The sequence below is a fragment of the Dama dama genome, chromosome 33, assembly GCF_033118175.1.
Source record: "Dama dama isolate Ldn47 chromosome 33, ASM3311817v1, whole genome shotgun sequence".
NCBI lineage: Eukaryota > Metazoa > Chordata > Mammalia > Artiodactyla > Cervidae > Dama > Dama dama.
The window spans coordinates 22,157,706-22,182,938 of NC_083713.1; the positions used below are offsets into that span (position 1 = coordinate 22,157,706).

At 37.7% G+C, this 25,233-nt stretch overlaps 1 protein-coding gene and 1 pseudogene across 1 annotated transcript in view; one reads left to right on the forward strand and one right to left on the reverse strand.

Moving 5' to 3' along the window:
- Positions 1 to 25,233, forward strand: part of PDE11A (phosphodiesterase 11A) — a 407,012-nt gene that overhangs the window by 33,607 nt on the left and 348,172 nt on the right. The window contains exon 2 of the mRNA XM_061135538.1: positions 17,730 to 17,888. Within this exon, the coding sequence (XP_060991521.1) occupies positions 17,730 to 17,888 (159 nt within the window). The remainder of the gene's footprint in view (positions 1 to 17,729; positions 17,889 to 25,233) is intronic.
- LOC133051275 (cytosolic 5'-nucleotidase 3A-like) lies at positions 1,232 to 1,853 on the reverse strand (annotated as a pseudogene).

A 25,233-nucleotide genomic window follows, 5' to 3' on the forward strand; every position in this document is an offset into this window, starting at 1 on the left:
ATATAACAGATGTGGGTTCGATCCCAGGGTCAGGAAGATACCCTGGAGTCAGAAATGGCAACCCACTCTGGTATTCTTGCCTGGGACATCCCATGGACAGAGGAGAGGGTTCAATCTTTGAGTCAGGAAGATCCCCTAGAGTAGGAAATGGCAACCCACTCTGGTATTCTTGCCTGGAGAATCCCATGGACAGAGGAGCCTGGTGGGCTACAGTCTATAGGGTCACAAAGAGTTGGACACAACTGAAGTGACCCACATAGCACATTTTCTGAAATAGGTTTGACCAACTGCATTCCCTCTAGCAATGTACTGGTTTCTGTTGCTCCACATTCTTGCTAACATTTGATATTGTCAAACTTTTTAAAAAGTTTTTGCTGATCTGGTACATTGAGAATTGTATCTTATTGTGGTTTTAACATGTGGTTTTCCTTTTCCTGGTGATTAAAGATGTCAATCAATTATCTCCTGCCTTTTTTCAGGAGATGGTGATACCATCAGCATGATTTATCTGTACTATAAAGACAGCAACACTTAAAATCATGCACATTATTTCCATTTCATGAAACTTCTTTTCGCAATTACATAAACTTTCCCAGTATAAAAGACTCCTCACAAAGAGTTTGATAATATTAAACTGAAGAACTGACTCTGTAAAAATAGGGAGTTATTTTCTAATTTTGGCTTTAAGTTTATTTTCCAACCTATTTAAAGAATAAAGAGTGTTGAGAAAGTAGAGACAAAAGAGTTTCCAGTTGATGGATCTGGCATATTTGAAAACATAGAAGTAACAAAGGAAGAACTTCAGAGCAAGATGACAGACGAGCAGTTCTTGCATCAGTTTCTCCTATGGAAGAGATATGTCCCTAAAAGATATTTGTCTACAGAATCTTCTGTAGGATAGTGTTGATTACCTCCAATGAGTACTAGATTGTACTAAACCAGTATTATAAGAGCCCATGTACTTTTCTAAAAGTTCACCCATTCTAGCATTTAAATATTTAGTTTTCAGAATGTGTTCAATATTGGTTACTCCACTGCTATTATTAAGTGTCTTTGAGAGTCTTAACAGAATTATGTTGCTGTTGTCTTATTGTGGATTGAGATATTCTATTTTTGTTAAATATGTGTATTTATTCCCCTTTACATGCTTTAAAAAAGTTTCATCTTCATAAAAATCCAAATCCATTTGGATAACACTAGTTTGACAAATATGTACATCACCTATGCAGTGCTAAAGTGCAGGGATCTCGTGCTGTTGGAGCTTATCAAATAAATTCTCATATCCTTCCTTGAACATGTCTTCAGATTCTTCCATAATATTTTTAAATTTAGCTTTTGAGGAAGCTTGTTCAGCAAGCAAACTGTGACTTATGCTCTTCAACCATGGAAAGGTGCTTCTCATCTCTGGTAAGAACTGATCAACTTCAAGAGAATATCTTTCCTTCAGTTGAATATCTTTTTTTTTTTTTTTTACATTTATCTGTAACTAGTTTACAGTTGTCAGTGATATTATGACTTCCTGGGCATCTTTTTCCTTGTATTTACCTGGTGTCATATCAAAGACTGTTAGTGTCTGAAGTATGACAGCTTCTCCTTTGACAAGACCACAGATAATTTCCTCTATCTTTGTAGAATTCTTGATGTGAGCTGAATGTTTCTGTAGTTTTAGCATCATTTATTTAAAATGACAGTGGACTCTTGATCAGTCATTTCTTAGCTATCCAACATTCATCTCAAAGACCTTGATCTTCCACTGTGTCTTCCTCTTCAAGGTGAATGTGTCTTGGGTCAGCACCACCAACTGCCACCAGATTGCAAACTCTGGCACTTCCTACTGAGTCTGCTCCCATCATAGCCACCTGTTTCAGGGCCTCAGTTGCCTCCTAACCGGGAAAGAAGAGGCCAGTCATAGCAGGCAGCAAGCCATACACATGCTCCACAGTGAACCCTGTGAATAGCCCCTTGAATCATCTTTTCATATATTTGTGTTTTTGTATTTCCTTTTCTTTGAATACTTGTCCATGTCAGTTGCCTATTTTTTCTACTAAGTAATCCTTTTTCTTATTGATTTGTAGGAGTTCTTCATACATGTATATATGCATATATCTTTCAAACACCACCACTCTTACTGGTTATGAAAGTGTATTAGTTGCTCAGTTGTGTCCAACTTGGCAACCCCATGGACTATAGCCTGCTAGGCTTCTTTGTCCATGGGATTCTCCAGGCAAGAATACTGGAGTGGTTGCTATTTCCTTCCCCAGGGGATCTTCTCAACCGAGGGATTGAACCAGGGGACTTCTCTGGTACCTCATCTGGTAAAGAATCTGCCTGCAATGAAGGAGACTCCAGTTCAATTCCTGGGTCAGGGAGGTCTGCTGGAGAAGGAATAGGCTACCCACTCCAGTATTCTTGGGCTTCCCTTTGTGGCTCAGCTGGTAAAGAATCTGCCTTCAGTGCAGGAGTCCTGGGTTTGATCCTTGGGTTGCAAAGATCCCCTGGAGAAGGGAAAGGCTACCCACTCCAGTATCCTGGCCTAGAGAATTCCATCGACTGTATATTTGTGTGTAGCATATTACCCTTTAAATTCATCCACATTGTTACAGATTTTCTTCCTTTTATGGCTGAGTAGTATTCCATTGTGCACATGCGTACTCACACACACACATACTTACACACACACACACACATCTTCTTTATTCTTTCATCTGTTGATGGACACTTAGGTTGCTTCCATATCTTGGCAATTGTAATTAATGGTGCTATGAACATTGGGGTGAAATTTTTACTCTTTAAAAATTCTTTTCCCAAATGACATTGATACCTAAGAGTAAATTTTAAGGGGAAGGAAATTAGTATTAACAAAATTACTACTATGTGCCAAATAGTCAACATAGGTTATTTCACTTAATCCTCACAACTGTTTTATTGCTTATCTTTCTCAACATTTATTAAATAACCCCAATGTGTTAAGCTTTGTTTTTTGAGATTTTCTATGTAAGGTATCATATCATCTGCAAAATAATGAAAGTTTTTGTTTCTTTTTTCCTAGTCCTTTAACTTTCCTTTTTCTTGATTTACTATGCAAGGACTTCCAGAACAATGTAGAATATGATTGACAAAAACAGGCATCCTTATATTGAAATTGATCTTACAGAAGATGCTGTTAGAGTTTCATTGTTAGTGATGAGATGTCTGTGGGTTTTTTGAAATGCCCTTTATCAGGCTGAGAAAGTGTCTTCTATTCCCAGTTTGCTAAGGAGATTGTTGCTGTTTTTTTTCACATCATGAAGAAAGTGAAAGTGAAAGTCACTCAGTCATGTCCGAGTCTTTGCAACCCTGTGGACTATACAGTTCATGGAATAGTCCAGACCAGAACACTGGAATGGGTGGCTGTTTCCTTCTCCAGGGGATCTTCCCAACCCGGGGATTGAACCCAGATCTTCCGTATTGCAGATGGATTCTTTACTAGCTGAGCCACTAGATAGATTTAAAATTTTACCCAGTTTTCCTACCTTTATTAAGATACAATATTTTTCACCTTAACATGTTAATGTGGTGAGCTACTTCAGTTTATCTTCTCATGATAAACCAATCTAGGATTCCTAGAAAATACCAACTTGGTCATAACAAATTATCTTTTTATTCATTGTCTGATTTGTTTTGTCAAAATGTTTATTTTTAGAGGCTTTCAATCTGTATTCATTCATTAGTGAGATTGGCCTATATTTTTCTTTGCTTATAATATCCTCATTTGGTTTTGAAAGCAAATCTATATCACAAATGATTTTTTTCCACTGTGTGGAATAGCTTGCATAGGATTCGAATTTCCTAGTGCTCAAATGTCTTGTAGAATTTCCTGGAAATCTGTCTGGTTCCTGTGTGTGTATGTGTGTGTGTGTAATAGGACTATTTTGAACTGCTAATTCAATTTCTTTAAAGCTTGTAGAAGTCTTAATGTTCTCTATTTTTTTATGAGTTTTTTAAAAACTGTATATATTGTTTATTTCACAAGTTTTCAAGTTTATGGACACAAACATGTTCATAATGTCTTATCTGTTTAATCTCTGTAGCAACTATAGCTTTGCCCTTTTTATTCCTGATTTAAAAAATTTTAATGTCTCTCTTTTTCCCCTGTGATTATTTTCTCCAGAGATGTTTTATGTTTTGTTACTTTTCTGACCTCTGTTGATCCTCTTCATTATATGTTTATTTCCTTTTTCATTAACTTCTGCTGTTATTTTTATTATTTTTCCCTCATCTTCTTGAGTTTGTTTTGTTGTTCTTTTTTCTAATTCCTTATGGTTGGTTGATCACTTCAATAAGTCGTGCTTTGCTTTTTAATGGAAGGGTGCCGAGTCCACTCCTGTGTCTCTCTCGGCTGTTTATGAATGAGTCCTGCTGATGAAAACAGTCCTCTGGTGGAAACAAAGCATGTGTTAACACCTTCAGTTTGATCTATTACTCTTCCTCTCAAATTTGAGGGCTAGAGATGCATGCCCCCAGTGTTTTGTGGAGCACATGGCCATATACCTTCTGGAGGGAATCTGGGTACTCTCAGCACAGCTGCTTGTTTGCAGCCAACCTAGGGTGAGCACCAGGGAAATATAGCCTGGCCTGGGAACAGGAAAGAAAGGTGTCAGGGCCATAGTGGCTGACAGTGGGGATGGGCATGTGTATGGGACCAGCCAGGCCCAGGGACTAACCTAGAAGATTAGAGGGAAGTAGTGACATGCTGTTCCCAAGTCCTTTGTGCAGTGAGTGATGTGGCTTTTTCTAAACGGGGTTTTCAGTGGTTGAACATTCTCTTGTGGCTAGAAGATTTGTTCTTATCATTTTCTTCCAAACTTACATCTACTGGTTTAATAGTTTGGTGAGAATTTTGTTTTGGAAACCAGTATGAGGCTACTGGTTTTTGATTTCTGGTATTCATCCTTTTTGTAAATCAAATGTTTTCCATCATTTTACAGTTTATGCTATGCTGCGTTAAGATGTTGTGATGTTTACCAGTTAAATGTGGAGCAGGTCAGAGTCTGAGAGAGTTGAAAGATCCTTCCATTTCACATATTAGAATATTGCTCAACTATAGTATCTTGGCAGTCTTTTTGTTCTCAGTTCTCTGTGATTTTCAGAAAATATCAAATTCCTTTGATATTCTGTGTAGCAATTCAATTGGGCTTATTTTTATGGCAAAGAGCTTTATAGCCAGGATGATAATGACTTTAAAAAATAAGAGGGTGCTATGCCATTTTTCACATAATTTATTCTTTATGAAGATTGACCCACTCCCATCTTGAGAGTTGTCATCTTACTTATCTATTTTACTTGCAACCCAATAGTATAATGACTTCTGTTTTTTTCAGGGATACTTTTGAAACCATAGTGCTGTCCTGAATAGTAATCCCATCACTTTGAGGGAACTGTTTTTAAACTTTTTTTCCTTTGTCACTTTCCCATGTCAGAATAAAATTATATATAGCATGTATAATAATAACCTATAATACTTTTTTATAGTAGTGCATATATACCATAACAATCAATTTCCTATTGAATATTTAGATTTTTTCATTTTTTATTTATGAATTTCAAGAATAAAACTACTGTATTGAAAAGTATGAAAAATTGAAAGGTTTTTATTACTTATTGCTATGTGCACACATGCTTAGTCCTCCAGTCGTGTCTGACTCTTTGTGACCCCATGGACTGTAGCCCACCAGGCTCCTCTGTCCATGGGATCTTTCAGGGAAGAAGACTAGAGTGGGTTACCATTTCCTCCTCCAGGGGATCTTCCTGACCCAGGGATCGAACCCATGTTTCCTGTGTCTCCTGCCTTGCAGGTGGATTCTTTATCTGCTGAGCCATGAGGGAAGACCATAGTTATTGTCCTCCATGTGTATTGCACTAATTTGTATTCTCACTAGCAATGTAGTATACAAAAGTATTTCCACAAAAACTTTTAAGTTATGTATCTTGACACTTTAAATTTTGAATCTTTGCCAATTTTATAGAAAAAGTATAACTGTTGTAACTTGACAGTTTTCATATATTTATATGAAATATGAAATTTTTTTCCCATCAGTATTTTCTTTTGTTAATTTCCAATTCCTACCTATTACTCATTTTTCCTAATTAATTTGTAAGAATTCTGTATGTTTAAGATTTAACACTTTGTCAGCCAGGTGTGTTTATATTTTTTCTGCTTTATTTTATTCTTAATTCTTTGTATTATTTTTGAGATCTAAAATTTTTAATTTCTATTAGTCAAATCTCTCAGTATTTATGCTTCCTTCTTTTGGTATTATGGGTTGAGAGACTTCCCCTTAAGAGATGAGATAAATTTTCAGTTATATTTCTTCAATTCTTTTATTATTTTACTTTTGACATCTGATTTTTTAATTATAAAAATATTTTAATATAATTTTCAAGTAAAGTAAATGATTTAGCTTATTATGTCATTATTCATTCTTGTACTGAAACTTTTCACCATTTGTATTTCTGATAAGAATATGAGCCAGAAAAAGAAAACAATGTTAGCTGAAATGAACAACTGAAAGAAATAGAATTGATCTTACTTTTACTGATTGTTTTGGTTAAAGGTTTGGTAGAAAAGAAGACCAACATTTGAACATAAGGCCACTGACTTTTTGAGTGAAAATTTAGGATTTATTTGATAATATGTGGGATCTATGCATTCTCATATTATTGACTATTATAATTAATATTCAGACTTTTTTTCTCATAGTATTTCATGTTAAAATAAGAAATGTATCTTGGCAGGGTTTGAGTAATCTGTCCCACATTTGCAGTTCATCAAGAGATGAGTATATTTATCTCCTTATTCAACTTGCAATTAACTTTGATGTATAATGTGAGAAAAGAGTCTTACTTTCTCCAAATATGTGACTAACTGAATAATTTATTATTTTCTGACTGATTTGAAATTATACTCTTATTAAGTACATTTATTCACACACATCTATACATATGTGTATATACACATATAAATCTTTCTACTCTCTTTCATCAACTTTATGAACCAGTATAATACTTTTAATTATTGTAGCTTTAAGATATATTTTAATATTAAGTAATCATGTATTTATAATCATGTTCTCACAAGAAAGAATGAATCAAGATATTTTTAAAACATTTAAAAATGAGTTTAAAAATATTTTAGAACTTTTAGAACATTTAAAAGCAATTTAAAATTACTTTTTAAAATTAAGCTTTTGTCATACAGAAACAGTCACTTCCACTTATTACCAGTAAAACCTAATTAAAATTTGTATTAAAATATAACACTTACACTTTATACTAGAAATTACTAAATTTTTCACAAATGTGGGAAAGTCAAATTCTGACTGACATAGCTGTTTACAAATCAGTTACATTTAGAGGCCACTTTCCAGTTGTCTCTGTTGCCCAGAGCGGGAAGAACAAACAGGCTTCCTGTTGGAGGCGATCCTTGTTGGTTGTTTTTTTTTTAAACCCAGAGTTTTTACTTAATTTTCCTTCCAGTTTTATCCAGATACAATTGACATACAGGACTGTATAAGTTTAAGGTGTACAGCATAATGATTTGACTGAAATACATCATAAGATGATTACCACAATAAGTTTAGTGAACATCTGTGATCTTTTATTGAAGGCAAGAGGAAAAGGGGATGACAGAGGATGAGATGGTTGGATAACATCACCAACTCAAAGGACATGAGTCTGAGCAAGCTCTGGGAGGTGGTGAAGGACAGGGAAGCCTGGCGTGCTGCAGTCCATGGGGTCTCAGAAAGTCGGACACGGCTGAGATACTGAACAACAACAACAAATGATCTTGTATGGATACAGAAGTAAAGAAATAGAAAAAATATTTTTCCTTTGTGATGAGAATTCTTAGGATTTACTCTCTTAACAACTTTCTTATTTAACATAGAGCAGTGTTAATTGTTATGTTGTACATTACATTCCTAGCACTTACTTGTCTAATAATTAGAAGTTTGTACCTTTTGACCACCTTCCTCCAATTCTGCTCCCACCTCCCACCTCTGGTCGCCACAAATCTAATCTCTTCTCCTATGGTCCTTGTTAAACAAGTGAATGAGGCCAAATCTCTAGTGTGTCGCTGTTAATCTTGACTCCTGATTTAGACCTGGCTTTCTGTGCATCACTGTTTTGACCTTGGCTTTTCCTGTAGTCCCTGGTTCCTGACTGTTTGGTGTCTGAACCACAACCCCATGTTGACAGTCCTTTGTCCATAGTCACAGACTTCTTGGCTTTCTTGGTTCTACCTGTAGGCTCACCTCCCTGATTCACCAAAGTCCTTAGATGGCTCCACTGTGCCAGGAAGAAAGGTACTTCTAGCCTGCTGACTTACCATGCCTGTCTCTTCATATGGTGATGCTTGTCTCAGACATATTAATTATACATAATAAATGTTATAGAACATGGAGTTGCATTTTAACTCCACATACAATTTATCTGCACACTTACAGTGTATCTTTAATAGCTACCTGTCCCATCTATTAAAGAAATTTAAGATTTCATCATTTTGTTTCATCCCCTACCACCTCACCAACTTTGGTTTCAGCTGTGCTGTGGTTCTTCCATCTTCCTGTGTCTTGAGATATATTTGTATCTCTTATAAGAAAGATAAATAATAATAGCCATGATGACAACAATAAGACAGGACCAAACAAAAATGCCAACTAAGAGAAAGGAAGAAAAGAGAAATTAGATCAGCAAACTAAGTTGACTTTAGCAACACAGCTGAAGGAGAGGAACTTGGTAATGTGTGTATACCAAGCCACTTCAGTCACGTCATACTCTGTTACCCTGTGGACGGTAGCCCACAAGGCGCCTCTCCGTGGGATTTCCTAGACAAAAATACCAGAATGGGTTGCCATGCCCTCCTCCAGGGCATCTTCCTGACCCAGGGATTGAACCAGGATCTGCTGCACTGGCAGGCAAATTCTTCACTGCCGAGCCCCCGGGGAAGCCCAACTTGGTAATAACAATGACCAAATAGCAAAGTAACTTGGTAATAACAATGGCTGTTTCTAAACCTCATATGAAGTTCTTTTATAGTGTCTGTTAACCACTAATTCAGTTTGGAAGACTTAGATGAATTTAAGTGTGTCCTTCAAGCATTTACCAAATAAGGCTGACTTGTACATATTTATAAACTGCTCTACCACCTACCATGCCACTTCAGGTCCTTAGAAGAGTAACACTTCAAAAACATACATATTTTGGGGAATATTTTGTAGTATTTAAAACACATTTGTGTGTGTGTGTGTGTAAAAGAATTCAGAGGGAAGATTTTTGTTTGCTGTTGAGCAATGACATTCTGTGAGTACATATTAAGAACAACAGTGATCATTTTGCACTTTTTCTCGGCAAGTATCAAATTAGGATGCTCAAAGCATTAGCTATCTAGTTACCATATGCCATGTCTTTGTTTTTGTGCAGTGTATTCTCAAGCCTTCCATCAATTCAAAACAATTAATTATACTTCTTTGTATGGAGAAAAGCAGAATAGTACATTTCAAATTGTTAAAGACTAATCACAATTTTTGAAAGCTTAGCTTTCCAAGCAGTTTTGGGAAAATAAGTGGTGTTTACAATCAGTCATAAATGTGAGGAGATGCTTCTATGAATTGGAATTAAATGGGTGTTACTAACTGATGTACCAATAAAAGCAGTTTTCTTTTAAGCTTCAGACAGTTGGTCAATCTATTGGTTTGCATTTCAATGGCTTATTCATTCTATATTTTTTATTTCCATTAGCTTCTCTTCATTGCAGCTCCGTAAGGCATTTGAAAGAGGATGTAGATGAGATGTGGGACTGAATTTGGTCTTTAAACCTTTTGTTGTTGGGAGAAGGGCAGAAGGGTTCTGGGTAAGATATGCAGGCCAGTGCCCTAAGCCTATGAGGAAAGTGGGTGGAAAACATAACCAACCTAACCAAACCAAAAGTTAACAAACAAATGTTCTGAAAACTCTATAAAGTAGTAGTTCACAAGACCCCTCAGACCCCTTGCGGCCTTGGACTTATTAAAGGACCTCTAATTCTGTGGTTCTTAACCTTGACCAACAGTTAGAAGTTAGATCCCCTGCACAACCCCTCCTCCCACCAGTTATGATTTAATTAGTCAGGGTGGGGCTAGGGCATGAGTAGTTACCTAAAGCTCTGCAAGTGATCCCAGTGTCAGGAACAGCTGCTAGCAACTGCTCTGTTCTTATGAACACCTAACAACATCTGTAGACTGAAGTATTACTGTATATATACATGTGTCATGTATTACTTTTGCTCTGTAATCTATGGAAACAATAACTCAGATACAAATTCATTAAATGTTTCATGGAGTTAACAGAAGCTTTTTTGTATTTACATGCTTTCTCATCTATGTCCCATCATGTGGACACTCTCAAACTTGAAGAGTTTGATAACCTTGGCTATGATCTTGGCTATGAAGGGCTCAGGGTAGAGTTGAGATTGTGGTTAAAACAATCACCCTTATAGGTGGTCAAGACTACTTCCTGGCTAAATCACAAGACCTGGATCGTGCTCGGCAACCTCTCCAATGGACTCTGAACTCTCTGCTTAGTGCCTGTGGGAACGACAATGGAAGGATAAGACCCCCTCTGGATAGGGGAACCTTGAAGATCATATCTAGGTTACTCATCGCCTAAGAGAAAACAGACACTAGTCACCCCTGCCTCTGGACAGTATCTATCCAAATGTAACCACAGGCTTATTGATTATTAACTGTTTGAACACATAATACGTGAATGATGGGGTTATTGTGATTGTATTTACCCTTCCTTTGTAAGCCTCAAGGGATTTGGGCTGGTGGGTTTGGACACGTACACATGGGGTATAAAAGATTTTCACAAATGCTGGTCGGGGTCCTTGGCTAAGGGGAGACTCTGCCTTGGGCCCGCCGGTGTAATAAACTGCACTCCACTAAAATAAATAAATAAATAAAGTGTTGGGAAGAGAGCTCTTAAACACAGAGAGGGTAAAAGAGATTTGTGTGATGCATCCTTGCTATGATTCTGAGAACTGAATGAGATTCTTAGCTCTGTCTCCTGCCTTGGGGAACCTTGAGTGGCTTCTTTGAGAAAGTGAAAAGAAGACAGGATAGATTCCCTTTTGCTTTGAGACTTCTTACGTGCCTCTGAAATATGTCTCCCTGGGGCAGGCCAGGTTTCTCTACTGCAGTGAACATAGCTCTTTCTTTCAAGGACCTGAAGGCTCAGACTGCAGAAGTTCTGTCTACAGCTTAAGTGGACCTTGTGGGTGGGACCTGCTTTCTGGGTGTGTTCTGTGGCATCACGTTCAACCCAGGAATGTGCAGAGGAGGCTGCAAGCCCAAGATCCTGGCTCAGAAGTATATCTACCTATGGTTCTCTCTGTAGCTGGCACAGGTTAATTCCATTGCTAAAAAGACAATTGCTTTTGGCCTTATGTCTCGATCTTTTTAAATATTAAAAATCAGAGCTGGTTGTCATATGCAAAAGGTAGTTCTGCACAGAAGGCACTGGGATCCCTGCACTTCTCAAGAACAGTTACACTTAAGACATCTCTGGTAGGAAAAATATTATGACATAAAAATACTCGAAGCAAGAAGAGTCTGCCACAATCATAAGAAACTCATTCCAGATTTTAACAACCTTATTAAAGAAGCTCTTACTTTAATTTATTAGAAATCTCTCCTGTTGTAGATCATTTCTTGTTTTTTTATCCTCAGGGAGATGAATACAAATTGAACACCATTCTCCATGTGGTATTTCATTATCGACCTGGAGGCATTTGTTAATTTCCTATTTAAGTTTCTGTCTCCAGCAATACATAGGCCCAGTGTTTTTCTCTTCTTCCTTCCCCTGTCTCCTCCTTAGCCGGCCTTCTGTGAAGCGTTGCTGGCATGTGTGGTGAACTCCTGAAGACCTCTGGGAAAGTTGTTGGGCAGAGGCCTTCATTCTTTTCTAAGTACTCCCTTCTTGGGAACTTCCCTGGTGGTCCAGTGGTTAAGACTCCAAGCTTCCACCGCAGGAGGCATGGGTTTGATCCCACATGCTGAGTGGCCAAAAAAAAGAAAAAGAAAGAAAATTAGTCTCTTCTTTGCACTCCATTTCCTGAAATGAGAACACTTTCCTATCTACCTATCTATGTCTCAAACATGGCGACGCTACCACCGTGTAAATGGCCCATGGTTCAATCGCAAAACAGCTACAAGGGAACTCTTATTTCCCACTCAGAGTTTGTCCCCTTCCTGTGTCCATCACTCAGTGAATCTCCGCACTGGATGCATGGAGTTATTTTTTTACTCCTCTATTAATAGCATTAGCAACCTTACATCAAATTAATCAGCAGGTCCTATTGATTCTACCTCCTAAATGTCTTTCAACTCAGTCCTTTCCATCACCCCTCCCACCAATAGCCACCATCTCAGTCTAGAGATGGCATATCTCTCACCTGGATCTCTTATTTCCTGCTCATTCTTTACATTTAAGCCATAAGAACTCTTTCTAAAATGAGGAATCAGTCACATTACTCCCTTCTACCTTCTTAAAACCCTCTGGTGACTCCCCCTTCCTCTATGGTAAATTTACAATTCAAAAACCTGGTGACTAAGCACCCTTTCGTCAGCCTCGAGCTGCTCAGTTTTGCTCCATCTCTGGCTCTTCCCTAGAGGACCATCTTCAGCTTCTTTGGTTTCCTCAGATTCCCCAGCTTTCTATTGCCTCCGAGTCTTAAATACTATCCCCTCTTCCTGGGACACTGATCCTTTGGCTGGCAGCTTAAAAATTTCACTTTCCTTGAGAGACCCACCCCCACATCCCCACCCCCATACTGTGTGTTCCACAGTGCCCTAAGTTTCTCTTACTACTGTACTCACTTGTGATCATTGCTTGGCTAGCAAGATTTATTTTTTGCTATCTTCCATTTTTAAGCTTTCATTCTTTCTATAATATCAGAGTAATATGTCCCTTTATCCAGTTATTCTTAGTTCTCTTCATCTCCTCCCATTAATTTAAACCTCAATTTTGGGCTCAGCTTTCTTAATTTTCTTAAGTTGGAAATTAATCTAGAGGATTAATATAATTAGGGAAGTATGCAATTGTATCAACTCTTCTGACCTCTCATTAGATGAATTATATCAAATTTTGAGTTAATTTGGGAGAATATTCCCATAAATAGTGTGATGAAGACATGGACAAAGTATGTTTTACCATGCATTATATTTAAAAAACCATTAAGACTTAATGAAATGAATCATTCTTCTCAGCTTTTAAATTGGAAGGTTAACACCACATATATCAATATAATTATCTTTTTCTCCTCTAGTTACAAGTTTATCAGGTGAATGTAGAGAGTTGAAAAGAGGGTGAAGAGGGTTTACTGTATTTTTGTTCCCCTTGGTCGTGACTGAGGACGTGTCTGTTGTTTTCTTGTGGCTTTGACTATTTTGGCAATGAATGATGTCTGTTGTTTTCTTGTGGCTTTGACTATTTGGGCAATGAATACCCCATAGTCTTGGTGGCTGATTAACTCAGAGTTGAACTGTGGTGGATGAGGCCTTCTCCAGAGATACAGACCATCACAAAGATAAGAGCAGAAACGCTTGCCTTTTCCAGAGTGGATTTTCAAGTCCAGTCTCACAGGGTCCACATCACTAATATATAACCACCAGAATACATGCCATGATATTCTCTGTCTTCCTTCCCATTTTAAGGCTTTTTTCTTATTTATGAACTGTATTGATCTTACTAGTGACTCAGCTCTTCATCATCTTAGACAATTGGTCTCATATGAGAATCATTTATGAGCATTTAAAACCAATTAAAAACCAAAGCTTCATACTGATTGATTCAATCTTCTCAAGTAATTCTCACCTGTAGCCAGAGTAAAGAACCACTGATTTAGGTCACAGGACGCACTCACTGATTTATCAACCTTCTTTTTTAAAAAAAATTTTAAATATTTTTTATCAACCTTCTTGACTTTCTTTATATGTAGACTTTAACCTTCATCTCACCCTTCCCCATCCCAGTAAATGGTGCTTCCATCTGTACAGTTTCTCAAATTAAAACCTGAGATTCTTTATCTTTCTCTAGTCTCCCACCCCCAACCAGTGCATCAGGAAGTACTGCGAACTCAACATATCCATCTATTTCTCCTTACCGCCATTGCTTTCTTTTAACCCAGACCATCATCTTGCCTTACCTGGACCACTGACATTTCCTAAATGGTCTCTCCTAATCCAGCCCTATCTCATCTTCCACAAAATTCTTAACTTTTAAAAAAACAGTCTTAAACTTTTATTGTAAAATATTTCAAACTTTTAGATAAGAATAGGCATCAAGGTTTATAAAGTGTTAACATTGTCCTATATTTGCTTCAAAGTTTTTTGTTGTTGTTGTTTGTTTGTTTTTTAGCGAGAAAAAATCGGTTGTTAGGAGCTGAAGCCTCACCCTCCCTTTCCCTCATGCCATCTCCTCTCTTCTTCCTGCGCTAACCAACCATGCAGATCAGTTTAGAATTTATTATTCTCATGCATGCAGTGTACTTTGCTACATAATATTTAGCATTGTTTTTAAATATTGGTGGTATTGTATAGATGGTATCAGATTGTAGCACTTTGCTTCATTTAACATGTTTTTTGTATTTGTTCATGTTAATACAAGAACCTTTAGTTCACTCGTTTAAATTGTTCTAGAGTATATCAAAACAAGACATCATAATGTATCTTTCTGTTGGCCATTCAAATGACTTCCAGATTTTTTCTTTTCATAATTGATGTTGCAGTAAACATTTGTACATCTCTCTCTGGTGCATGTGTAATAGTACCTCTAAATATATGTCAAGAAGTGAAATGTGGGGTCTCAGGGCCTTTTTAACTTTCTAATATTTTGCATAATTGCAATATAGTTTTTAGAAAAAAAGTTCTATTACTCAGGAAAAATGTGGAACACCTCCAGTATGCCAGTATGAAGTAGTAAATGAGAGACAAAAGCTTTTCTGTCTTAGATCTTATATACCAGTGGCGGGAGAACAAATAAACTAAGATGATGCTTTCAGAGAATACTGAGTGCTGAAATGAATCATAGCATCCTTCTGCTTCAAGATCTTTGGTGATTTTCCATTAGGAACAGTGTAGCTCCTGCCTGGTCCTGTTAAGACTTGGCACCACCTGCCTCCTGCCTTCCTCTTCCATTCTCCCTTTGGCTTCCTGTTCTCTTGCCTTTGACCTTTGAGTCTGGGGAAACTACTAAGCTTTTTCTTGCTTCTGGACCTTCACATGTGCAATGTTTCAGCTTCCTGGGAAGTTTTCCCCACCATTCTTTGACTGACAAATTATTCCTCATGAATCAAGTCTGAGTTTATTTGTCCTGTCTTGAGAGAGACCTTCCTTGACCCCCAGAAATTCTATCCCTTCTTCTGAGTCTGTCTCATGGCACCTTGCTCTTTTACTCACTATCAGTTACCACAATACATGGTGTAGATTTATAGGCCTGTCACCTGCCTCACCTGCTACACTGCATGTGCCCTGATGGCAGGGATGACGCAGCCTGACGCATGGTGGCTCCTAAGTGAATGAAAAACAAAAAATAATAATGCAAATTAGTGTTTTTCTGAAAGTTTGGTTGCAGGCTCATTTTGAGCAGGAGATTTGGTTTTGCTTGGCTTTTGGTTTCTGTCTCTCCTTTAGGGCTCCACTCTTCCTAATTAAGGGTTTAGAATGCCCTCCAGAAGTCCTGGACCAGAATCCAGCCTTAGTAGGGGAGGGCTCCAGTCCTTTTGATTATGGGGATAACACAACCCTCATAGAAGGCCAACAGTGTTTGCTCTGGGGGCGCTCACCTCGTCCACAGCCAGCCTTGGTAGGCCCTCAGTCAGGTGAAATTCGTAGTTCTAGATGGTGGTAGATGACAGTGCTTTGCTTCTTATTTTTAAGTCTCTTTCACCGAGGAAATGTCAAGAGCACTGGGAGAAGCCTCAGTTCAGCCCCTAGCTTGAAACAGTGAGCCTGGATCCAGTTCGTCTTCTTCCTTGGAATGCTTTTAGCCCCCATTACCCTGTCAGGAGCCAGTCTTTGCTCTCTCTCTCTCTCTCTCTCTCTCTTTCCTTCCTTCTCTTTCCTCTCACCCTCCCTCCCTTCCTTCTTCTCTTCTTCCATTCCTTCCTTTTTCTTGCTTTCCATTTGAAAGTAAATAGAAGGTATTATGACATTTCATCTCAAAACACTCTAGCATGCATATCCTAAAGATAAGTACACTTTCCTACATCATTACAATATCACTATCACACCCAAGAAATTACATATTGGTACATGATAGTACCTAATATATAAAGTTCTTATTCAACTTTCTCTAGTCATCTTCCCCCTAAATCACACAACACTTTTCAATGTCATTTAGGTTTCAGATCTCTTCAGTCTTCTTTAAACCAGCACAGCTCCCATGCTTTATTTCATCTTTCATGATACTGACATTTTTGAAGAGTCTAGGTCGGGCTTCTGATAGAACGACTGATGATCTGCATTTTTCCTAATTTTCTTTTCCTGAATTGATCAGATTCAGAGGTGGGACAAAAGCATTCCACATTCTTGATGATGTTGTGTCTTTCTTATGGCATCACATCAGAGAGGCAAATGGTGCTATTTCGTCTCATTAATGGTGATGCTAAGTTTGATCATTTTTAAAATCTTATGTCCATCAGATCTTTTAATAAAAAGACATCTTTTCCTCTTTGAATTTAACGAGGTATCTGTGGGATAGCACTTTGAGACTAAGTGAATAACTTGTTTAACAGTAATTTTTCACCTAATGGTATTGGCATCTATTGATAAATGATTCTTGCTTGTATCCATTATTGCATTGGTAGTTGCAAAATAGGTATTATATAATTTTATCATTTCTTCTACATTTTTAGCTAACATTCTGTAAAGAAACCTGTTACCTCCTTCCTCCCCATTACATTAAAAACATTTTTAAAAGTGTTTATCTATAGTGAAACAGATCACCAGCCCAGGTTGGATGCATGAGACAAGTGCTCGGGCCTGGTGCACTGGGAAGACCCAGAGGAATCGGGTGGAGAGGGAGGTAGGAGGGGGGATCGAGATGGGGAATACATGCGACTCCATGGCTGATTCATGTCAATGTATGACAAAACCTACTGCAATGTTGTGAAGTAATTAGCCTCCAACTAATAAAAATAAATGAAAAAAATAAATAAATAAAAGTATTTAAAAAGTATCAGTATGGGCTCATACATTCTATTTTTTTCCACAGGATCATTTTGATTGGAAGAAAAGTAGTGCTTTTATGCATTTTTTTTCATAAGGCTTAATATATTTATTATGTATTTTTCTGATATAATACTTTGTAGCCAGTTGTCTATGTGAAATAACATATTTTAGTAAATAGCGTAGTGTGAAGTTCTACACAAAACACTTCCCCCTTACCCAGTTTTGATATGTTATTATGGTGGGGTTTGAAGTTTCTCTTTTCATTTACCGTGGTTAACAACTATGGGGGTGATTTGTTTTCATTTATAATCCTTTGGTGAATTCAACATGCAATCAAATCTGTTGTTGTTATTAAAAAATCAGTGAGGTGCGGTTCCCAGTGATAAGTTCTTATACACAGAGATAGACAAAAATACACTTCTTTCTCCTTCTTCTTGACAACCAGGCATAGACAACTAATGCCCTCTCTTGTCTTATTTTCAGGATCGAAGATTCAATGATGAAATCGACAAGCTAACTGGGTACAAGACGAAGTCATTACTGTGCATGCCTATCCGAAGCAGTGATGGTGAGATCATCGGCGTGGCCCAAGCGATCAATAAGATTCCTGAGGGTGCTCCGTTTACTGAAGATGATGAAAAAGTAAGACTTCACGCATTTTGTGATTTGTACTCTCCTTCTTGATTATTGATTGCTATTCTCTGTGAAAAGGACAGGAATTATGTGAATAGCTGTTGGATTAGACCATTCATGGATCAAAGAACTTTTTCTCCTATTATATGAAATATAATGGGAGCTTTTTTTTGCTATATCATAGAATGTAGTATAATTGAAAATAATTACTTCATCTTCACCTTAACTTGCTTTTCATTGCAATCCCCAGTAGTTTTCTTGTTATTCCATAATCTTTATATTTCTTATAAATAAGCTTTTTAATTGAGGATCATAATACCAGCACACACAGCCCAAGGGAAGATAGGGGAGATAAAAAGATTACTGTGTTTCTGAAACTCAGCCCTTTTCTTATATTTTTATAACTACTGTGAAGAATTATTTTCTCAGTCCTTCTATAAAAATCTCAATAAAATGAATGTTATTTAATTGTTATTCCAAATTGCTAATAAAAAGGACATTATTTTTGTCCCTGAAGAGCAGTTGACCTTGGCAGAAATGATGTACTCTTTGCTCTGAAATGTTGAATTCTCTCACCAGTATTTTATCCACCAGCTCATTTTAAAAGAGAGAGCTTCAAAGAGTTGAAGTTCTGGTTTCGAATCTCTTTCCATTCCTGTTGAATAGAACCTGGTGGAATATTTATGAAATCTGTGGCAAAAGCAAATCTCAAGTTAATTTGTTTCAGTTTATGATTGCCATACTCCTGTTTGATTCTAAAAAACACTTTATAATTTAACCTTCTGGCTGTGAGATTGCTGTTTGCCAGTGCAGATTACTAATGCATTAAATGAATACAAATGTTCTGGCATAAAAGGTCAACATAAAATATGATTATAAGGAAAACGATTTTTAAGAGAGTCTTTTTTTGAGAGGTCATTTCTCTAGTCAGATTTACATAGCCCAAATCCCAGAAAAGGTTGATAAATTCCTACTGTGTGATAGGACCTCAGGCAAGGTCTTACCCGTTTAATAATCAGCTATAGTGTGTAAGGTACTGGGGCCATGAGAAACAAAGGTAAATTCCAGATGTGCTATGCTGTGTGGTCTGCACAAGGAGGAAGGGGAGGTCAGCAATTAGATATTCTAGGACTGCTGTGAGTGCCTAGGAAAGGGAGGGTGAGGCTCCCTTGAAGACTCTGAAGAGGCTTCTTGGAGGAGATGACCTCTGATCAGACCTCTGAAGAAAGCTTTTTTAAGGCAAAGCTAGGTGAGAAGGTGATGCTGTTTAGGAACACATAAAATGTAGTCGACCTCATTCACTATGCAAATATTTCCATGGAATGTGCAGATAGAACAAACATTTTATTTTGCTCCTTTTGTACCAAAGATGACAGAGTCTTATAATAATATACCTCCTATAAGGACTTATGGGCTTTGCTGATGGCTTGGATGGTAAAGAATCTGCCTGCAATGCAGGAGACACAGGTTCAAGCCCTGGGATGGGAATATACCGTGGAGAAGGGAATGGCTACCCACTCCAGAGTCCTTGCCTGGAGAATTCCATGGATAGAGGAGCTTGGCAGGCTACAGTCTGTGGGGTCACAAAGAATCAGACACAACTGAGCAACTTTCACAGGAACATAATAAGGACTTATAGAAGGATTTGAGTTTGGTCTTTCCAAACGTAATAGCATCTCCCAAATAGTTGAGTTTATCTACAGATATTAGTCTTGCCTTGACTCTGTCTCCTTCATTTAAGAGAATTCCATTATATATTTAATTTTCATCTCTGATTGCATTTATGTTAGATTTATTTGCTGAACTTTTCTCAGTGGATTTGTACTTAGAATCTAGGACTTCATAAACTCTGGATGATTGAAAGGGAAGGGCTGCAGAGGGCCTTGTTCCTGCCTTGAACAGCATCAGTGCTTAGCTCTGCTGAGAATGAGGGCTAGGCCCAAGCTTCAGCTTGGCTAAGGACAAGCAGCCTGCTTTGGGTGAGCCACTTAAACTCTGACTTTCAGTTTCCTCTTCGGTCAACTAGACTGTCTACCATTCTGCAGCATGAGAGTTTAATAAGGTCATCACTAGCAAATACTTTGCAAAGTATAAGAAACTAGGCAAATGTAAACATAAATTTTTTAAAAAACTAACATTTTCCCCAAAGAATTTCAAAGTGTTCTTCTGTATTTGTCACTTATTCCCAGGCAGCTTATTTCTTGCATTTAAATGTTAGAAATTTACTAAATTTAAAGACATTTAAATGTAAGTAGCATTTTATTTTCCAGGCTCCACAATTTCCTCACCTGATTAAAAAACCTTACCCTAGTCTCACTTCTTGGAAAGAAACCTCTATCACCTAGGGCACATAGGTTATATTATTACAGGTGACACCTGGATGGAGAGTATTTTTTATCTCAAATGCTCTATCTGGTGATTGTTCTTTACTGCAAGAATTCTATAGTAAACCAAACAGGAGTGGGGAGGAAGAAAAGCAGAAAACAAATTCTAGAAATGATTAACAGGGAAGAATAAGATCTAGATGCTTTTTTTTTTTTTCATGTAAGAGAAAACGTTGTGGCACAGTGGGTGCATACAGGCCAGGTAGGGAGTATGGTGGTGATTTGGTTGCTTAGTCGTGTCCAACTCTTTGCAACCCCATGGACTATAGCCCACCAGGCTCCTCTGTTCATGGGATTTCCCAGGCAAGAATACTGGAGTGGGTTGCCACTTCCTCCTCCAGGGGACGAGTGTACTTGGGTTGAAATTCCAACTCTGCCGTAGCCTGTGTAAACTTGGGCAAGTAACTTAGCTTCTCTGTGCTCCAATTTCCTCCTTTTAGGAGAGAATATAATAAAAATACTTATCTCCTAAGACAATAGGGGAATTAAATGAGAAAATACAAGGAAAGAACTTGGAAGAGCACCTAGCACTTAGTAAGTCTTCGTAAAAGACTAGCTTGTACTGAAGCCACGTTCATATATGTGAGATACAGTCAGGTCTCAGTTAAAGAATTACCTTTGTATAATATAAGTCTGTAAGTTTTTATTAAGCACAGTCTATTGTGCCAGTTCCACTGTCAGAATTTCAACAACAAAATTAGGGCTATACTTTGTAAATTTACAGTTCTCTTGTGTTTATGACTGTTTATGCACATACTGTTTTACTTGATGGTACAAAATTATACTTATACCAATTTGTATTCTACTTTCTAATTTAAAGTTATTTCTTACATATGTGTCCACATACAGATGTAGCCTTCATTTGCCAGTTTTAGGGATTATAAATTTTCTTCTTTGTCTGTATAATCTAGCTTGCTTAGTCCTTGCCTTATTAATGGAAATTTGGGCTGTTTCTAGTTTTTCACTAATACAAATAACTCCTGAATGAACATCTTGAACACATTACCGTTTTCTTTTGTGTTATTTCCTTGGGGTATATTCCAGAGGCTGAAATTACTGAGTCAAACAGCAAGAAAAGTTTTATAGCTCTTTATCCAAGTTATCAAATAGCTTTCAGAAATATTGAGCCCATTTATAACGGTAGCAGCATACCCATACCTCTCCTCACAGAGACCTGCCAACTTTGTTCAATTCACATTTAAAAACTCAAATTAGTTTTCCTTAGTCTGCCAGGCAGGCTTCAGAGAACCTCCTCCCACATTTACCAGTATCAGCTCCAGCAACAGAATTTTCATTGTTGCCTACAAGTAAGGAAACGAGGGTGGGAAATGAAAGTGCAGTGTTCAGTGTCGGTGAGGGGCACCAGACCAGACAGCCTTCAAGGCTTGTTCAAGTCTTTGCCTGGTATGGATTAGCAGAATGACCTTCTGCTAAGGTCAATTCCTCCTAGCCTTGGACCTCCTGGGGCTGTTGTGAGGAGTTAAGTAGATAATAGATGTAAAGGTCTTATCAATAATGAGCTGAAATCTTACCATCTACTCCAATCCAAATGAATAAAATTTGCACTGTATTTGTTATTTTACTTTATACATATAACTGCTATGTCATCATTCATATGGATAGTGGTAAATTTATTGCACATTTAGCATAATGTGATTTGAATATCCTGATATCTTAAAATGTCAACTTCTGGAGACTATCAGCTGTGTTATGTTTGGTGTAATTCCAACACATTTTGCCATATGAGAATTGGTAAGTTATTTGCCTGGGATAAATTAAAAATTAAATGTGGTACATTCATTTCTAGGCTATTTACATCTCTAACATAATCGTGCATAGGATCCTATTGGGTTTCTTAAAAACTCTATACATACGTATGTCTCAGTGACTGTGCCATGTCATGTAATATTTGATGGCGGCCCCCAGAAAGGTCATCAAGTCCTTTTCCTACAAACCCTGTCCTCATCCAATGCAGAAATCTACCTGACAGATGGTTATCCTGGCTCTGCCTAAAAATTTCCCTTTCAATTATTTTAAATCATCATGTTATTTAAAGTTCTTACATAATTAGCAATAATTTTATCAGTTATGGTCAGGGTTTGTGTGAAATATAATCTACCACATGCACATAATTTAATAATTTAAGTTACATAATGAAAAATTACTGGTTTGGCAATTCATGTTGCAAGTGCACCTAAAGGTGGATCATACCTAAGAGGTGATCAGAATTTCTTGGTTCACCTCATGATTTCCAGCATATGTTCCTGTTTTCCTGTGATACATATACACTAGCTGCTTGAGGTGGTATGACTAGACTCCTTGCATCCAATTAATTGATCACTTCATTATTCCTGACTGAAAGGAGGTGTTATCTTGCAAAATAAAATGAGACCTGGATGGGAGCAAATATTTGGGATCTCTCAAGATGTATGGGCACAGCAGAGGAAACCTGGGATATGGAAATGAGAATGGGCTCTTATCCACCCTTCCTAGCTTGTCATTACTTGAGCCCCAAAGGAGCTGTTTATTATGTCATTGTTGAGTGAGGAATATGTCCATTGCAGTTACTTTCCACAACCATCTTATAAGAAGTTGTGGCTTGAAGTTCTTCTCTGGCTTACCTCAGAGGGTTTCTTTAGCCTGTGATCACCTCTCTCCAGCTCACAGTTTGGAGTGTTCAGCTACCCTGCTGCTCTCCTTTGTGCGAGCATGTTCAGACACCCTGCAGAGCTGGGATGCAGCCAACCGAGGTAGGCTGCCCTGGGACTGGCCACATCCCAAGAACTTGTTATGGGTGATGCTGCCCTGCCAACTGGTGTTGAGGATGGTGCACGGATGATGCTAATGAGTCTTGCAGAAGCTGGAGTTTTTTTATCTGCAACAGGCCTGAGATAGCCACAGTCAGACAAAGGGAGGATTTCCTAAGCTCCTGGTCTTACATTTTTAAATTGTTCCTGATTTTATGAAGGCTAATGTTTAGGATCCTGGTGAGATATCAAGGGTGCTATAGGTACTAAAGTTCACATTAGTGGGGCAGAAGGATGTTGATACATCATGCTGATAGGGGTAACAAATTAGTGGTCCCAAAGAGTGGATGCAGCTCACAGATGTTTGTCTTGCATGGAGTTGGTTTGGTATAGAATTTATTTATTTATTTTTTTTTTTCAGAAAGTCTTTAGATGTGCCTGTAAGCTCCAATTCTGCCATAGTAGACAATCCCCAAATTACTAGGCAATTTAATAAAATCAACTTAAGGAAGCGAAGATGGACAGGTTTCTTCTGTCATCTTATGAAGAGTTAGCTTCTCTCTGAAGGTACTTTTCAAAAGTGCTTTTCAAATCATTATGTTTAAAAATCTTGTTACATGTGTGGCTAGTGGTATTATAACTCTGCTGCTGCTGCTAAGTCACTTCAGTCATGTCCGACTCTGTGTGACCCTATAGATGGCAGCCCATCAGGCTCTGTCCCTGGGATTCTCCAGGCAAGAACACAGGAGTGGGTTGCCATTTCCTTCTCCAATGCATGAAAGTGAAAAGTGAAAGTTAAGTTGCTCAGTTGTGTCTGACTCTGCGATCGCATGGACTGTAGCCTACCAGGCTCCTCCGTCCATGGGATTTTCCAGGCAAGAATACTGAAGTGGGTTGCCATTGCCTTCTCCATAACTCTGCTAGTCAGGTTTATGTGTTTTCTCGTGATACTGCGCAGTCTTTTAGACACCCAAATACTAAACAAACAGTGGGTTAACTAATTTGAACATGTGGCCTTTTTGTCCTCATGTCATTTTCCCCTCTTTCCTGTCTATATTCCAATTAAGTTAGATTTTCAAAACTGTTGCAATAAAATTAGAATTAAAAAATCAGTGTTTGATGAAAGGTTTAAAAAGTTCTGGAAGACAGCTCTTGATTTCAAGTTATAGTTCATTAGTAAGATTTCAGTCCTGGAAAAATTTGAATTGAATATTGTAACTTGTTAATTGTAATGTCTTATCTACATTCAAGCTGTTCGTCACTGTACTATTTGCCTTTTAACGTCTATTATCCAGGTCCTATGTGATCACCGTGAAGCTACAGAGCTTCAGAGACCTGTTTTATGTTCTGTGTATTCCCTGGACTATATCTGACTGAGAATTTCAGAAATAAGCAAGGTTTACAAGAAAAAACTATTACTAACAGAGTACCTGTCAAGAGTTCTGGTTAAACTTCGGGGAGTTTCTTCTTGTTGGAGAACCGTCTCAGACTTTGAGCACTATTCTCTGCTTCATCCTTAGGCAGGATCTAATGGTGGGGTAAGAATGGGAGTCTGCCTGCCAGGGCCCAGGTTAAGGGTTATTGCTCTAAAAAACTGTTCACTCTGCCCCAGTGTGGTCATGTGCTTCCTACTCCCATATCTTTACTTGTATTCTTATCTGACTGCACGAAATTCTTCTCTTCTTCATCCTCTTTCAAGGTTTAAGTCAAATCCTGTCATCTTAAGTAGGCACTATTCCAAAAGCGATTATTATTTTTCCTTAATAGTAGTTCCTAGTGTTTTATAGCTTAACATTTTTTTCAGATGTCCCCAATGATTGCAGTTGGATTTTGACTAACCATTCATTGAACAAAGATATAATGACTAAATATTTAGGGACTAAGAAAATCAATGACACACCAGTTGACAAAATGAAAGGCAATACCTACATAGTGTATTTTGTATTTCAGATGCAAATGATGTTTGGTATGTTGGCAGATATACATGTCCCTTGCAAATTTTACAGTGTCTTATGTTGGCTTTTGTAACTTCCTGCTTTTTGAGCTTCTCTTTATATTTCTAAGAGTTCCCAAGGAGATGATAAGTGCTTAACCTTTCTGTCTCTTTCCATATACTTTGCAGAACCTTGTTCGGTAGTTTGCACTTAGCAGGGGCCTGAACGAGCAGGAAATAAATAAATGAACCAAGTAAGTTATAGGGCTGTAAATGTTACAATGCGGAAT